This window comes from Drosophila innubila, chromosome X, assembly GCF_004354385.1.
Source record: "Drosophila innubila isolate TH190305 chromosome X, UK_Dinn_1.0, whole genome shotgun sequence".
In the NCBI taxonomy this organism is placed as follows: Eukaryota; Metazoa; Arthropoda; class Insecta; order Diptera; family Drosophilidae; genus Drosophila; species Drosophila innubila.
Genome location: NC_047626.1, coordinates 8,420,341 through 8,432,900, shown reverse-complemented (window position 1 = coordinate 8,432,900; position 12,560 = coordinate 8,420,341). Strand labels below are relative to the sequence as shown.

Below are 12,560 nucleotides of genomic sequence, written 5' to 3'. Positions count from 1 at the left end.
AAGTTCAAGCGTTGCACTAAAATAGTAAAAATCGAGTGGAATTACGACTAATTTGCAGTCGCGTCTTCATATTGATATTATCGATAATATTGATTTTTTTCTTCCAATATCAAGTGAAAATATTTAAATCGAAATATTATCGATATTGATATTTTTTTCAAAATATCAACACCTCTCGAGATAACTGACACTAACATACGCCAGTCTGGCAGCACTGTGCTCAGTGCAACTCTGCTTTTTGACAATTTGACGTGGACAGTTGTCAAAACAAATTCGTGTCGTAGCAGTCTACGTGATTTATACGAACTGTTCATTCGTGTGGAAATTTTCAAAGTAAGCGGAGGTGCGTGTGCTCAATTCATTTTTGTTACTTCTCAAATATTTAGTTAGTTTGTTTAAACTTAAAAATTTATTGTAATTAATGAAATGTGTGGGCTTAATAAAGCGTTTAAATGCATCTGAAGGGAATTTGCAATTTTCGGCGCTGGCGGCGCTGCAACAACAAGTGCAATGTGCTGCTTGCGTAGCTAAACCGATGACAATTAATAAAATAAAATCAAATAAAAGTTGACAAAAAGACAATAAATAGTTATAAAGTTTAGTTTAATATATATATTTAAAATATCAGTTGATATGCGGCTATACAGATTTGCCGAAATTTCACCTGTGACGTCGACGTCGTTTTTATTTGCCACGTCGTCAGCGTCTTCGTTGACGTTAACATTGACGTTGTCGTCGTGTGTTGTTGTGATTGTGTGAAAGTGCTGTTAACCTACATATATATGTATAACAGTATAACAGTTGCCAACTAAATGTTTATCTTTTGATTGCAGCTCAACGTTTTATTTATCACATCAATCGACAGCCATGGACAAAGTTGTTAAATTCGCCGAGCCTGGACGCCTTTTCGCCAAGGATTCAATTCGTCTCGTTAAACGCTGCACGAAGCCCGATCGCAAGGAGTTCCAAAAGATTGCCATTGCCACGGCTATTGGTTTCTGCATCATGGGATTCATTGGATTCTTCGTCAAGCTGATACACATTCCCATCAACAACATCATTGTGGGATCGTAAAACTATATAATAATGCTCACTGGAGACAGGCAGAGGCGCCGGAATTTGAGAGAACAATAATTAATAATCATCACCCTTTTTATCTAGATTCTAGAATATTAATTCTTTTTGCTTTCGCGCCGAACATTATATAGATTAAATATACTAATTTTTTTTTGTATAGTTACTCCCCCTACCCCCCATTCACAATGGTACATTCAACGAATGTCATCTTTTTTGTAACAAAATTTTCATGTATGTGAAATGTATTGCAATAATGTTCAAAATTCCATTCACACAACATGAACGTTAGTTAATAAGCGTCATAATAAAAAACATCCGAAAAACTATTGAAATTGTTAAATGAATTTCTTTATTAATGTATGTAGTTTATTTTTATTAGGGTATGACAATTTTGTAATGCAGTTTGACACCTACAAAAATACTCTTGCTCAAGTGTGTTTGCTTAGTTGATCTAATCAGATAACACTATATTATATTGGAGGCATTGCAAATTCTTGATGCAGTTTGGCCTTTGAATATAATATTGTTTTTCTTAAGCGTCTTTTTATTTCTTGTTCACTTTTAATTTAGTTGTTGATTCAGTCAGATCAGATCGAACATTTGTTTCAGCAAATTTTATACAAAGTATAAAGTGCATTTTATTTTTTTTATTATTTGTCGCTTGCAAGAGTATTTCAAATTCGCCTGCGAGATTAAATTTTGTGACAACAGCAGTGCTGTCAACTTTTTATAGGCTGGAAACTATCCGATTTGAGTTCGCCACCTCAAAGGGAGAGAAGTTACAAATATAATTCTGAAAAAAAAAAATCAAAAATCGACAATATTCTAAAAAAAATATTGCAATAATTATAAAAATTCTAGGTTCAAAATTAAAAAGAATGTATACCATTTTTTTCATTTTACCTAAAATGGTACAGCTGCCAGACCAGGAAATTTTAATGGGTGGCAACATTTGGGGCTAAAACAGTGTTTCCACACCAGTGCTGTCAAGTTTTTAGGGGAAGCGATAGCCTGGCTGTTTCCAGCCGAAAAGCATTTAAAATTGTTTCGTTTTTTACACTTTTGCACAGCTTTGCAAAAAAAAATTAACAGACAAACAGCGGAGAATATATATTGAAAATAGCCAGATTTTCTGGCTAATAGCAATTTTCAAATTTGTCCAGCAAATGAACTTTAAAAATAGCCAGAACTAGCTACAAAATGGCTAAGTTGGCAACAGTGCTCGTGACGTGGAACTGATTTGTATATTTTTGTTGACTGAATTTTGTGGTCGTGTTTTGTTGCGCGTAGGATTTGATAGGTATTTAGTGAATTAATAAAATGTTGGACTTTGTGGTCGTGTTCACAAAAGGCGGCGTTGTGCTTTGGAATTCAAATGAATCCGGCAAAAACTTTGCCTCGTGCATAAATAGCTTAATACGTGGCGTCATATTGGAGGCAAGTGAGGGGAACAAATTGTTTTGTTATTGTTGTTTAAATATGAATAATTGTTATAGGAGCGTAATACAGAGTCCAAGTATTTTGAGGAGGATCATCTGGCGGTGCAATTCAAGCTGGACAATGAGCTCGATTTGGTTTATGCGGCCGTATTCCAAAAGGTTATCAAACTCAACTATTTGGACAACTTTCTGGCCGAGATGCAGTTGGCATTTAAAGAGAAATTCGGTGCTATTGCTGCCCAGGAACGACTCGGCATTGACTATGAATTCGAGCAGGAGTTCCGGAGTGTACTCAGCGCCGCCGAGGAGGCATCAGCCAAACAGGGGAAAGCCCCCAAAACGATGCGCTCGTTTAACGAGTCGCTGAAATCGAAGAAGACCGTTGCCTCCATGATTGAGGACAAGAAATCCTCAGCAGCGTCCGCGAATGAGAAGCGTGTCAATATACAGGAGAGTCCGCCAGCAACGAAATCACAGCCATCATCACCGCCACGCAACAATGATGATATTATCCAGGAGAATCGTCGCAAGCTGCGCGAGAAACTAACGCCCACAAAGAAGGCGATTGTGGAGACAAAGCCCAGCAAGATTAGCGCCCAGGAGAAGGAGAAGGCCGGCAAGAAGCCAAGAGTCTGGGATCTGGGTGGCAACTCCAAGGATGCCGTCCTGCTCGATCGTTCCAAGGATGCGCCCGAAGATGTTCAGGTGCAAAGCATCAACAATGATGTAAGTAACCAAAGTTACGGTTAGCAATTTCAATCGGTTAATACCGGATAAAGGTTACGGTTTTAATCCTTTCCCTTTTCCTTGCAGCTGGTGGGCACAATGCAGGGCAATATTCCGGACTTGGATGAGGAGAGTGAATCCGATCGCGATGTGGAGGACAGCGATGACAGCGATGAGGATCAGGATCAGCAGCAGCAAAAACCACAGCAACAAAAGAAACAACAGACACGGGCAAAGGCAAAAACTGGCGGATTATTGTCATATTTCAAGGGAATAGTGGGCGCCAAGACAATGTCACGAGAGGATTTGCAGCCGGCGCTGGAGAAGATGCGCGATCATTTGATATCGAAAAATGTGGCATCGGAAATAGCAGCGAAATTATGCGATTCGGTGGCCACATCACTGGAGGGCAAACAGATGGGCACCTTCGATAGCATTGCCAGCCAGGTGAAGGAGGCACTGACGCAATCGCTGGTGAGGATTCTATCGCCCAAGCGACGCATTGACATCATCCGTGATGCATTGGAATCGAAGCGTAATGGCAAACCATATACGATCATCTTTTGCGGTGTCAATGGTGTTGGCAAGTCCACGAATCTGGCCAAGATTTGCTTTTGGCTCATCGAGAATGATTTCAATGTATTGATTGCCGCTTGTGATACGTTCCGCGCTGGTGCCGTGGAACAATTGCGTACCCATACACGACATCTGAATGCCCTGCATCCGGCGGACAAGCATAACAATCGCCATATGGTGCAGCTGTATGAGAAGGGTTATGGCAAGGATGCGGCTGGCATTGCCATGGAGGCCATCAAGTTTGCTCACGATACCAAGGTGGATGTGGTGCTGGTGGACACCGCCGGTCGTATGCAGGATAATGAGCCCCTAATGCGTTCCCTCTCCAAACTGATCAAGGTGAATAATCCCGACCTGGTGCTCTTCGTGGGCGAAGCTCTGGTCGGTAATGAAGCCGTCGATCAATTGGTGAAATTCAATCAATCCCTCGCCGATTATTCATCGAATGAGAATCCCCATATTATTGATGGCATTGTGTTAACCAAATTCGATACTATCGATGATAAGGTTGGTGCTGCCATCTCTATGACTTATATCACCGGACAGCCTATAGTTTTTGTGGGAACTGGACAAACCTATGCGGACCTCAAAGCCATCAATGTGAATGCCGTTGTCAATTCACTCATGAAGTGAGCAAGGATAATCTTTAATCATTAATCACTAATCACTAGGAGAACAACTACAACTACAACTACAACGAAAATCAGCAATTGTCGGGTGACAGTTTACAATTTCCCGTTACCGGTTACCCGTTTCCTCGGACCCAAGGACTTAATTCTAAATGCTCTAAACTAGATTTTTCAATTCATTTTTTTCTATAAATAATGCTTGAAAAAAAATAAAATGCAATTTTTACATTTTGTTGTTGAATATATATATGCATGCTTTCGTTTAATAGTATACTTGATTCCATTTTTCTATAGCAATTATATGTTAAAGACGATCGATGTTGAGATGATGTGGCGGTAAGTATAAACATGCTTTCATTGAGTTTTATTGAAGTATCTCTGCTAAAATGAGGAAGTTATGTTTTTATTCCAACTGTAGAGTTATAATTATCATTGCCCTACTGTGCAAATAAATAAAAGCTTAACTGCGAAACAAATCCAAGCTCTAACACAGTGATCTATGCACCAATTGCTTTAAAGATAAAAGCTTAGAGCGGACGCGAACCAAAGCTCACAGAGTTACTCTTTCATACGTTACAAAAGTGTGAGAGAGAGCGAGATGCTTGAGAGTTACAATTACAGTTAGCGTATGATTAACGTACGCTGCTGCCCTTAAGCATCTCCCAAACCAGAGCGAATAAATCGCAGCGGCAGCGGCGCGAATAAACCGCGTGATGTTTTCCGCGCCAAAATCGCAAGTGTGTTCACACCGCGGCGAATTTATTCGCGGTTTCTTTATTCGCAAAAATGTCTTCGTCAAATGACAGCCATGAAAAAAGACATTGCGCATAAACAGCTAAACGCATAAACGTCACATGTGATGATTTTTAATAAATATTTTTCAATAAAAGTGAATGATTATAAGTTAAAAACTGCTTCTCGTATTATATTATTATAATTATATTGTATTAAAAGCCTAAATATAGTAATTTAACATGTAAACAAGGCAAAAATTCAACACATGCATCACATGTGACGTCATCAGCGCAGAACATGAGCAAATTTCTGCGCAATCTAATTTTATCGTTCTTGGCGGCAAGCGGAAAAAACGCTGCATGCGCGGTTCTGGAAAAAAACGTTGCACATTCGCCGTCGAAACGAATTCGCTCCGCTTTGGTGTGCATACGTTCATAAGACGCAATGTAATTATATATTCGCGCCGCTGCCGCTGCGATTTATTCGCTCTGGTTTGGGAGATGCTTAACAAAAGCTTTAAGCTCCAAGAGCCTCAGTTGGTTTCAACGCTTCCAACTATCGCCAATAATTCGGCGGAAGCAGTTGCAAACATATCCTGCCAGAATATCTAAACGGCACATGATATGACCAACTATCAGCAAGAAGAAGAACAACAGCAAGATCAACTGATCTACAGTATGTCAAGTAACTGCTTTGACAAGCTAAAAGAATCAAAATACAATGTTTTGATTATATTTTCTTAAAAAAAATTAACTCTTACTGTTTTGGCAAAATAACTAACGCATATACAAATTTGTTGTTTTTAAAATTAATTGAATCCAATAAATATTATTTTTTTTCGCTCATATTTGCAAAAAGAAATTGCGAATTTTTAACTTTGTCAAAACAATTACTTGACTAACTATACAGTACGTCAAGACTAACTATACAGCACGTCAAGTAACTGTATATATAACTGACAAAAATAAAAATTGTAAATCAAATACGATTTTTATTTTTAATACCCAAAACCAGCTATAATAAAAAATAGACCTGGAGCGGCAGCTAGAAGAAGAGAGAATAAAGACAGCAGAATATGATACAGTCGACAGATTTCTATGAAATTTGGTCAGAATATTTGGGACATAATATAACTGAGATTTGTTGAGTTTTATCAAGATATCTTGAAAAACAATTAAATAAAAAAGAAAATTTGTTGCGAATATTAAAATATTATATTGGTATATAATATAAATTTCTATCTATAATTTGTCAGATAGATAGAAACATGTATATTTTCAAAGATTTCCCCCCATATATATATAAAGAAAAGGTAATGCGATTTATAAAGGATAGTTATGTGTATTTCTTTGTTTACAAACGAGAAGAAAAGCGATAGCGTAGAATGTGTAATCTAGATGTATTTGAAATCTGTCTATTTGTAGAACTCATGCTCCTGTTCGTCCTTCTTGATGTTGTTCTTGTAACCCTTCTCAAAGTCCTTGGCCAGAACAATATAACGATTCTCACGCACCGCATGCATGCCCGCCTCCTGGCAAATGGCATTGATATCCGCACCGGAGATTTTATCCGGCCGTGCGACAAACTCCTCCAAATCAACATCCTCGCTGAGGTTCATCTTTGATGTGATTGTGGAGAAGACCAAACGTTTCTGTCGACGATCCGGCAGCGGGAATTCAATTTTACGATCCAAGCGACCAGGACGCAACAGAGCTGGATCCAAGGTATCGGCACGATTGGTGGCCATGATCACCTTGACATTTGTGGTCTGATCGAAGCCATCCATTTGATTGAGCAGCTCCAGCAGAATACGTTGCACCTCACGATCCGCACCAGTTTGGGCATCGAAACGTTTTGTGGCAATTGCATCGATTTCATCAATGAAAATGATGGCTGGAGCATTCTCCTTGGCCAGACGAAAGACATCTCTGACCATGCGGGGTCCTTCACCCAGATACTTCTGCACAAATTCGGAGCCAACGACGCGAATAAACGATGCTGTTGTGTGATGTGCCACAGCCTTGGCCAACATGGTCTTGCCGCATCCTGGTGGACCGTACATGAGCACACCACGCGGCGGATCAATGCCAATCTGTTTGTACAGCTCAAAGTGTGTGAGTGGCAGTTCAACAGCTTCACGGATCTCCTGCTTTTGCAGATCCATGCCACCAATATCCGCATAGCTAACATCGGGCTTCTCATCCGGCTGCAACATGGATATGGAACTGTCCGCCTCCGGAGGCAGCACATCAACCAAAGCATTACTATGCTTATGCAATGCCACCGATGCCGATGGCTTCAGCAATTCCCTATCAATGGTGGACAGAATGCGCACATAGTAATTGGAGCCGGTGGTGGAGCCAACAATTCCCGTATTCTGATCAACAGCCTCAAGGAATTGTCCAATTACCAACGGCACCGACTGTATGCGTTTCACCTCCTCCTGGGCATGCAGATACTCTTTCTTTAGATTGCGCTGCTCATCCTTGATATACTCTTCCTGCACCTCAATGAACTCCAAGGTCTTTTGCAATTTCTACAAAGGAATAAAGCAATTTTTGTGACGAAATTTAAATTGAATGAAAGTGTACAAACAGTTGCTCAAGTAATTTTGTTGACAGCACACAAAGCGCACATAATTGTTTTTAATTTTTATATAATGAAAAATAAATGATTAAAAACCAAATAAACAATAAAAAGTAACACATATATATGTACATACGTTTATTTTATGTTTGTCAAAACAGTTACTTGACTTACTGTATATGTGTTTTTAATTCTAAATTGAATTTAACCCGAAAATATGTGCATTTTTGGTAGTTAGTCAACACATTTGCTACACATACTGTAACTACGTACATATTGTACATACATATAAAATATATATGCTTACCTTATAGCGCACATACAAATCATCAATGTCCAGTTCATCCAAAGAGCTGTGTGCATCTTTCAGCTTCAAATCAAGTTCATCCTGCAAGCAACATTTATTCTTAGCATTTCTATTTCAATCATTTTCACTTGCAATACTTACTCTTTCGGGCAGCAATATATCCATTTTGTATTTATTACTTTGCTTTGCAAATTGTATTGTTTAAATGCCGCTTGCCTCGATGATATTAAAAATTGTAAGCGAGAGAAGCAAAAATGACTCGTCAAAAACAAGCTGACCGAGACGTCACGGCGAGGGTTGCCATCCCGTAATATTTTTCGATCTGGTTCGATTTCTTGTACGTAAGAAATAGGAAAATTTGCGAAAAAAGGTATTCCGAATTTTTTTTTACCTTTTTTCTAATTTATTTTTAGTTTTAAGCTAGATCTTTTAAATTTTTAAGCCTTTTTGTAAGAATTTTCTTGATTTTTTGATATATTTTTTAAAAAATTAAATTTTCTAACTTCTCTTCCCCAAGAGCTTTCGAGTTTTAAACCTTCATTAATATGTTAACCTTAATTTTATATAGTTTTTAATTTTACATTTTCATCAAATTTGTTTATTTTTTTGCATTTTTAAATTTACAACTTTTATCAGTGCGGGCACTTTATTAATCGACTTAAATTGGGATCAAATCGATTCGATATGGTGGTGGAAGCATATATCGATAATGCGCATATCTAAATATTTTGAATTTTCAAATGATTTTTAATAAAATGTTAAACACTGATAATAACAAATAACTAAATTGAACACTTTATTAATTGCTAAAGTAATATAAATAAGTCCAAGCTTAAAAATATTTTCGTGTTTTGGTTCAAGTATCGATACCCAATCAGATATAGTTTTTCTACCAACAGTATGCACACACTGTTACCTACTGCACAACCATTTTTGTGGCGATTTCGATTCTTCTCATAAGAAAACACATTTATTTTGGGGGCATATATAAATATGTGTGTGTGCCGTTTATGTGTGTGTGCGTGAAGAATTAAAAATCATAGTTAATAGTTGATACAAAAAAAAGCGAACAAAACACAAAAAGCACAACAATCTAGTGAATTAGATGTGTACGTACATAATGGGTTAGCGTTAAATGCGGCTAGTGAAATGGAAATGGACTGTTTTAAACCGCATACGTTCGCTCTCGTGCCAGAGAAAAATCGTTCACCACCTCTAACTCAGTGTCCTGTCGCTGTCGCGGTCGCTGTCGTCGCCGCTGCTTCTGGTTGGTGCTTTGCTGCTACTGCTACTGCTGTCTCTCTGCTTCTGCCGCTGCCGCCGTCACCGTCGCTGCCTCTGCCTCTACGCACGCATCGATTTGGGCTAAACGTTAGATACCTCCTAACGCAGTTGTTAGGGTGGAAAAATAAGTACATAATAATAAAGAAATGCTGTGCATTTTTCAATTAATCTATGGCCAAACATATGCAACTAATTCAAGTGCAATATTATCAAACGGACTAACTAAAAACCAGATAATAACGCCAACACTGGCGCAAATCAAGCAGCAAAACAAAAGGGACAACAAATAAAAAGAAACGAAAATTTTTTTTTTACATATGTATATGTATATATTGCAAAAGGCGGCAGGCGGCAAATCAGAGAAAAAGCACTATAAAAAGCGGGGTAAACTAAAATAAAAACAATAATTAAAAAAAAAAAAACTAAGAATAGTGTGTACAAAATGTTTATTGTATAATTTTCATTACATCTCTTACATACATACACATACACACTGGCAGATGTATGCATGTGTGTGTGTGTGTGTGTGTATGGACAAGTGTATGTGTGCGTGTGTGTGCGTTTAGTTTTTGTTTATATGCTGTGTTTTGTAGTACTTTTTGTCTAGTTTGCCAGTTTCTCGGCATATTCGTCAACAAAACTGCGCTTAATATTGTGCGTTTTGCTTATTGCCTATTTGATGGCTTATTGTTTGTTCTTTATTGATTTTAAGATGCTGCTGCATTTGTGGACACACTGACAAGCGTGCACGCAAACAAACAAGCACACACAAACATACACGCACATACAGACATTTTGATGTGAAGCAGTGCAATTTGTAAATTAGAATTGAATTTGATTTATGTTTTTTTCATTTTTTATTACAGATTAATATATATTTAAATATATAATTAGAGAGAAGTTGGAGAGAGTGTGAACACTGAATAAAAAAAAACGGCTTCCACATGAAGACCATGTCGCGCTTTGGGCTGCGCCGTGGCTTCAAATTCAGCGAGGAGCAGCAGCAGGTCAATGGCAACTGCAGCAGCAACAACAATAACAACAGCAGCAGTCCAATTGGAACAACTATACAAAAGTTGGCAACGCCGCCACGAAAGAAACGGAATCACAGCCTTGCCAGAGTTGAGCAGCCGCCGGAGCAATTGGAATTAATTGATGTCGAACTGGAACTGGATAGGCAACAACAGCAACAACAAACGCCTACGCTTATATGCAGTGTGCCGCTGGAGCGTTTGCCACGCCTTCTGGAGAAGCTACAACTGCAACAGCAACAGCAGCAGCAACAACAACAGACGACAGCTTTGATTAAAGTATTGTGTTTGTACTGTGATAAAAAGTTTGCATCGAGCAAATTGCAGGCGAAGCATGTGGATAAATTTCATACGGAGCGAAATCAGCGACGTTGCAGCAATCGTTACAGCAACAATAGCAACAACAATGGCAGCAACAGCAGCAGCAGCAACAACATTAGTCAGAGTCAAAATTTGGGCAACTTTCCGGGTTGTCAGCATTGCAATAAGTCAACAGCAACGGCAACAACAGCAGGCACACAACAACAACAGCAACAACAAGTCATCTGTCTGCCCTCGCAGCAGTTGGAGCAACTTTTCCAGCATCTGTTGGCGCGTCATGCTGACAAATACTTTGCCTGCCAGCAATGTCAGCTGAGATTCAACGATGTGTTGCAGCTGCAAAGTCATATGCGTCTAACGCATCAGCAACAGTTGCCAGTGAAGACGATGACAACAGCAACAACGACGGCGCAACATCAACAACAACAGCAACAGCAACAATCAATGATTGGCGCTGAGGAACCCGTGTTATTTCGCTTGGGTCTCACACAGAATCGTTTGCCAGGACAGCGACAACGAAATCGCAGCGCACGATTGCAACAGGACAGCAGCAATGTGGTTGCTGGCACAGCCAAACAGCAACAACAGCAGCAGCAACAGTTGCAGCAAAGAAGTAGCAAACGTCAGGCAATTGCAACAGCTGTTACAACAGCAGCAACTGCAACAGCAACAGCAGCAGCAACAATTGCAACAGCAGCAACAACAACAACAAGCGCAGCAACAACAGTTGCTGTTGCCACAGATGAGCAAGTTTTTCGCATGCCCAGCCATAGTCATGTTTTTGATGACAATTTCTATCAGGATGTTGTTTTAAATGTGCGTCACAATTTGCAACATTATTTGGATGGTCGCTTACGCAGCGGCCCCGCCCCCCCGCAGCCCCTAAGCGATGGCACAGCGACAACAACGACAGCACACGCCAGCAACAGCTGCAGTAACAACAGCAGCAACAACAATCATTATCAATTGTCCGCTTATCCCACATTGTTAACAGCCGAGCAATTTGGTGATGTTGCTTTCGGCTTGGAGCAATTGCCATTGCCACATTTATCGAAAACACGACGTCCACATACAAAGCATAGTTGGAAATGGAAATGGGATTATGTGAAGAAGTTCACGATCATCAATGAGGGCGGGCGTTTGGTTAAGAAATTGAAGCAACCTTTTATGGGATTGCGGGATCTATCACGTTTGGATATGTGGACACAGTTGACGATGAGACAGAAGCATGATTTCGAGCTGGCACAGCAGCAACAGTTGCAACAGCAGCAGCAACAACAACAGCAATTGCAACAGCAGCAACAACAATTGCAGCAGTTGCACTTGCTGTTGGATCAACGCTTGTTGCCACACATCATTTTAGAGCAAAATGAGCAGGCGATTATTAAATGTGAGCCGGAACGCGAGCAACAGTTGTCGTCGTTGCATGAGCAATTGTTGCCACAAACATTTGCCGATCAAAGTTTTCTAACGCTGTTGCAGCTGCAACCGCGCGGCAGCAACAAACAGTCACAACAGCAACATCAACTGTTGCAGCTGCAACAACAGCAACAACAACAACAACAACCGTTGCAACCACAACGACTTGTGCTGAGTGGCGAATGGGCGCGACCACGCCTCTATTTGTGCATTTGCTGTGGCGCCAAATTTGAACAACGCAAAGCTTTAGAAGAACATAAAACATTTCGTCATTCACACATTTATGCAACACATTATGAGCTTGTGGGTCGTGAACTGCTAGCGGGCAACTTGTTGCGACATTTGTTTATGCCCAAACGGGCATTGAGTCGCTATGCAGCCAACAGCAATCAACAACAGCAGCAACACCACCAGCAACACCAGCAGCAGC

The 12,560-nt window shown here is 39.8% G+C and overlaps 3 protein-coding genes across 3 annotated transcripts; 2 read left to right on the top strand and 1 right to left on the bottom strand.

The window, feature by feature from the left end:
* The first annotated feature begins 232 nt into the window (after positions 1-232).
* On the top strand, positions 233-1,417 carry LOC117793828 (protein transport protein Sec61 gamma-2 subunit). The gene is made up of 2 exons (XM_034634252.1): positions 233-343; positions 834-1,417. Exon 2 carries the CDS (start codon positions 868-870, stop codon positions 1,072-1,074), a length of 207 nt encoding a protein of 68 aa, XP_034490143.1. The 5' UTR covers positions 233-343; positions 834-867; the 3' UTR covers positions 1,075-1,417.
* An 890-nt stretch (positions 1,418-2,307) lies between these two features.
* LOC117793799 (signal recognition particle receptor subunit alpha homolog) lies at positions 2,308-4,692 on the top strand. The gene is made up of 3 exons (XM_034634218.1): positions 2,308-2,514; positions 2,574-3,242; positions 3,330-4,692. The coding sequence occupies exons 1-3, from the start codon at positions 2,398-2,400 to the stop codon at positions 4,449-4,451; spliced, it is 1,908 nt and encodes a 635-aa protein (XP_034490109.1). The 5' UTR covers positions 2,308-2,397; the 3' UTR covers positions 4,452-4,692.
* Positions 4,693-6,498: 1,806 nt separating this feature from the next.
* LOC117793807 (26S proteasome regulatory subunit 6B) lies at positions 6,499-8,378 on the bottom strand. Its single transcript, XM_034634229.1, has 3 exons — positions 8,217-8,378; positions 8,076-8,156; positions 6,499-7,718 (listed from the first exon to the last, which is right to left on the bottom strand). Exons 1-3 carry the CDS (start codon positions 8,238-8,240, stop codon positions 6,597-6,599), a joined length of 1,227 nt encoding a protein of 408 aa, XP_034490120.1. The 5' UTR covers positions 8,241-8,378; the 3' UTR covers positions 6,499-6,596.
* Positions 8,379-12,560: the final 4,182 nt, after the last annotated feature.